Source organism: Sphaeroforma arctica, assembly GCF_001186125.1.
Source record: "Sphaeroforma arctica JP610 unplaced genomic scaffold supercont1.160, whole genome shotgun sequence".
In the NCBI taxonomy this organism is placed as follows: Eukaryota; class Ichthyosporea; order Ichthyophonida; genus Sphaeroforma; species Sphaeroforma arctica.
Genome location: NW_014040398.1, coordinates 78,711 through 82,966, shown reverse-complemented (window position 1 = coordinate 82,966; position 4,256 = coordinate 78,711). Strand labels below are relative to the sequence as shown.

Sequence of the window (4,256 nt, the reverse complement as noted above, 5' to 3'; positions counted from 1 at the left end):
ATATTTATTATATACTATATTATATATATATATATATATATATATATATTAAATATTTGAATTAATATTTAGGTATATATAAATATAAACATATATACATATATACGTGTGCAAATATATATATATATAAATTGTGTGTATATATTTACGTATATTTCCGTTAATTTTTAAACACGTATATACGCAAAATTATAAATAATGGTATGTCTACGTCTCTATGTTATGTATATACGCATATGTGTATTTACAGTTGCGTTTCCATTTTTATTTGTATATGTATATATATTACAATTCCTCGTATAAATATCTTTGCGAGTGTATATATAGTAACATCGATCTATATTTTCATATGTTTGCCGTCAATATTCAATATAAACCATATCTATTCCATCTCGTATTTTGAACTTGTATGCACCCACCTTTGGATTTTGCTTTCGAATTGATAGATCCACAAATACGTTTGTTATCACTTTTGAACAAGCAATTATCTTTATGTGTGTTCATATATATATATATACATAGGAACACATATATATTGCATAATCTCTTTTTCCGTTTTGGCTCAACATACTTATTTTTTTTGTATATCCACTGTAGTCTATGGAGACCGCTGTGCTTGTCGTCGCCGCAACCACCGCACTATTTTGCGTCAAGGTGTTGTTCCTCAGTTCAGATCCCGTGGCCTTGGACCCAAAGAAGGTCATCGATTTCACTCTGATTGAGAGGGAGGATACATCGCACGATACAAGACGCTATAGGTATTCAAGCTGACACGGTGTTTGGTAGATAGGCACACTGTGGCGTTCGTGTGTTTTAAATAGTGAGTTATAGTTTGTCGTGTGTGAGCAGGTTTTGTTTTTTGGGGGGTTTTTTTCTCCTCCGACCATTTCGATAGTCGGATATTCACAGTAAATTTGAGTAGTATGGCTATATTTGGGCCTCTCGAAGTAAAATTGTGCGGTCACGTGTATGGGTCGTCGTTCTGTGTACCAGTGCAATGAAGTAACACAATCGAGTGCATGTTAAAGAATGATGCAGAAGAACTTGCCCATTGTTTTTTTATTTGAGGCTCTGACATCCTGAGTGCCTATGGATGAATACTTTTGTATTTGTTAGTGCTTTCTACTGGTACCCGTCTGTTTATAGCCATCTCCTTTGACTTCTGTCTGTCTGTCTGTACGTCTTACCTTTTAATCCCTGTTTATCTACTACCACCTTTCTGCGTAGGTTTGCGTTACAGTCACCAGACCACGTCCTCGGTCTACCAATTGGCAAGCACATCCTGTTATCCGCCAACTGTGGTAAGGACGGCAAGAAGTGCCTGCGCGCATACACACCCGTCAGCTCAGACGCTGACATGGGCTACTTCGACTTGGTTGTGAAGACCTACTTCCCGGTACGTCATTTGTGTGCGGCTGTCTGTGCAAGTTGCAGTTGCCGATGCATTCCTTGTTAGATCTTATCTGCGTCCGTGTGATTCCTGTGAGTGCTCTGTGTGCTGTAGCGCCCTTGGTGTCAATGTCCATTTCAGGGATTAATCATTGATTCTGCAGTAGTTCATTGCACGTCAGAAGTAAGTGTGCAGGCGAGTAACCTCTGCACTGTGCATGGCGAGAGTGTCCTGTAATGTGTATGTGTGGGTGGTGTAGTAGTCCTTGTCTTTGTCGCGATACCTTGCATGCGGGGGTGAACCTATGGCTGCTATTGCTGGGTGGCTAAATGCAGTGATTGCTTCGCTAAATCGCATATATATATAGATATATATATATGCTACCTACGGTTCGTCGTATTGAAAGTTCGGGCTTTCACCACGTCTCGCGCATCCAATCATCTGCGAAAGCGCCAAACGTTGCACGCAAAGTATGTACCAGCTTCCGCATAGCTGAACGGGGCACCACAGAGCCTACTCGCAAAGTCGTATTCCCGCGTTTGATATTTAACGATGAACCAATCAATCGTCACCGCGCAGAACGTCCACCCCAAATTCCCCGATGGAGGCCGCATGGGCATGTACATGGAGGAGATGAAAGTGGGCGACAGCATCGGTGTTCGCGGACCCGCTGGCAAAATCACGTATTCGGTAAGTCTTGCCACCGCTTACCGTTGCATGTTCTGTTTTTTAGTGTGCCATTTGTTGGTATGCACTTGGTATCGAATACTGCTGCGAAACAGGCCTGGTAACGAATGTAGGTCTCGCGTATATTGTGAGTCTTTGGTGGGCGCAGTATCTTCTTGGTGTGTGTTGTGTGATTTAGCTACACATGCTACACGTGCTTGGAATTGCCCGCCCACTAATGCAGCAGCATTCGCATTGTAGTATACTATCGATTGCCGCACTGATTGTATCGGGTTAACCGATTCGTGAACTGTCGGGAGAGTGCGCATTCTACAGTCAGGCTTACATTGTGCACTGTAGCACATATGTCGGAAGATTATTAATCACACGAATGTTGCTATCAAATGCACCACTTGCACAGGGACGCGGACAAGTGTTAGTGGAGAAGGGCAAGATGAGGGAAAGTGGTTTCAAACGCGAGAACAACGAGAAGTTGTACGCCAAACAGATCGGCATGGTATGCGGGGGCACTGGCATCACCCCAATGCTTCAGATAGTGCGAGCGGCTATGAAAGACCCACAGGACAAGACCGTCTTCCACCTACTGTTCGCCAACAAAACAGAGGATGATATTCTGCTGCGCAGTGAGCTAGAGGCCTTCGCCAAGGACCATCCCGAATCGTTCAAGTTGTGGTTCACCATTGATGAGGCTAAAGACGAGTGGAAGTACGACACAGGCTTTATCACCCAGGAAATGATGGAGAAGCACCTCCCAGCACCTTCTGATGATACGTTACTGATGATCTGTGGCCCCCCACCCATGGTCAAGTTTGCGTGCTTGCCCGGCATGGCTGTGATTGGACACGATTTCCACAATATTCTGGAGTTCTGAGTTATATTCACTAGTGTAACTTGACAGAGGGTCTGATGAAGACCTATAAATAAACAATTGATTCGAAGACTTAAATAAACAATTGATCGGCGTACTAGTAGATAGAAATTGTATCATTTAGTTATGATATTGTGATTAGAAGACCTAGATAAACAATTGATCGGCATACTAGTAGATAGAAATTGTATCCTTTATTTATTCATTTATTTATGATATAGTGATTAGAAGACCTAGATAAACAATTGATCGGCATACTAGTAGATAGAAATTGTGTCCTTTACCTATTCATTTATTTATGATATAGTGATTAGAAGACCTAGATAAACAATTGATCGGCACACTAGTGGATAGAAATCGTATCGGGTTGTTTATGATATAATGACAGACAAAGCTGCGTTGATGTGTAACTATGTATTTCGCGCTTGTCCACATACAGACAGACCCCATCTACTGGTATTGTAGTGATTCGCATCCTTTAATCATAAGCCGGGTGAATAGTTTTAAAATATATTCAAATGATAACCTCCTGTTGAATTTAGGAGGCTATGGCGTATGTATGATACATTTTCTGTTATTTATGTATCTCTATTCATCGCCTCCCGGCCTCCCCTGATGGCTGATGTTGAATTTACTAAATATTTAGGAGGTGCTCTATTTACTTACGTGGCACGTGGCCGACGTGACGCGCCATTTTTGAGCGACGTCATCAATTTTTGCATGTTATCATTTCTTGTGTATTTCGTGATGGGGTACACTTATGTATTTTAGGGTTTACGAAAGCAGTCGTACAGGGATTAATAGAGTGTACTAAAGAAGTTCAACTGTGAGACTGCGCAAGGCATCCTGTACACACCACTAGTACGTAGCAACCATGCCGCCCTTTATGAAAGAAAATGAAGAACCCCAACTGCCGCGGGAGCCTGGCATGCCCACACCCGTTGCCGTGCCAACCCCAACTGTTTGGGGGAGTGCACGTGCTAATAGTCCCGTAGATGGATGGATTCAGAAACTCGAGAAGGACGACCCCGCCTTTAAATCACTGTATGTGATGTCCTTCCGAACGATCGAATCCGCGGATTTTATTCGCTTGTGCGCGGCCATTGGGAAGTCTAAGTTTCTAGAGGAGTTTCATACTGGCCGAGAACTGGTCGAGAATGATCTGGATGCACTATCCCAGTGTCTGAGCGTTAATTCATCGCTAAAGATACTGAGTGTCGGAAATAAGAACTTCGGGGCTGATGGTAGGATGCTATCATATTAAAATACATAAATACATATATATATATATATGTAAATATATATATACAT

The 4,256-nt window shown here is 42.2% G+C and overlaps 2 protein-coding genes across 2 annotated transcripts in view; both read left to right on the top strand.

Annotated features, from left to right (window-relative positions):
- The window catches only part of SARC_03231 (hypothetical protein), a 4,110-nt gene extending 1,068 nt beyond the window's left edge, over positions 1 to 3,042 (top strand). The window contains exons 2-5 of the mRNA XM_014302985.1: positions 598 to 758; positions 1,228 to 1,396; positions 1,970 to 2,080; positions 2,478 to 3,042. Coding sequence (XP_014158460.1) covers positions 598 to 758; positions 1,228 to 1,396; positions 1,970 to 2,080; positions 2,478 to 2,948 — 912 coding nt within the window. The 3' untranslated portion in view covers positions 2,949 to 3,042. The remainder of the gene's footprint in view (positions 1 to 597; positions 759 to 1,227; positions 1,397 to 1,969; positions 2,081 to 2,477) is intronic.
- A 707-nt stretch (positions 3,043 to 3,749) lies between these two features.
- The window catches only part of SARC_03230 (hypothetical protein), a 6,942-nt gene continuing 6,435 nt past the window's right edge, over positions 3,750 to 4,256 (top strand). The window contains exon 1 of the mRNA XM_014302984.1: positions 3,750 to 4,189. Coding sequence (XP_014158459.1) covers positions 3,820 to 4,189 — 370 coding nt within the window. The 5' untranslated portion in view covers positions 3,750 to 3,819. The remainder of the gene's footprint in view (positions 4,190 to 4,256) is intronic.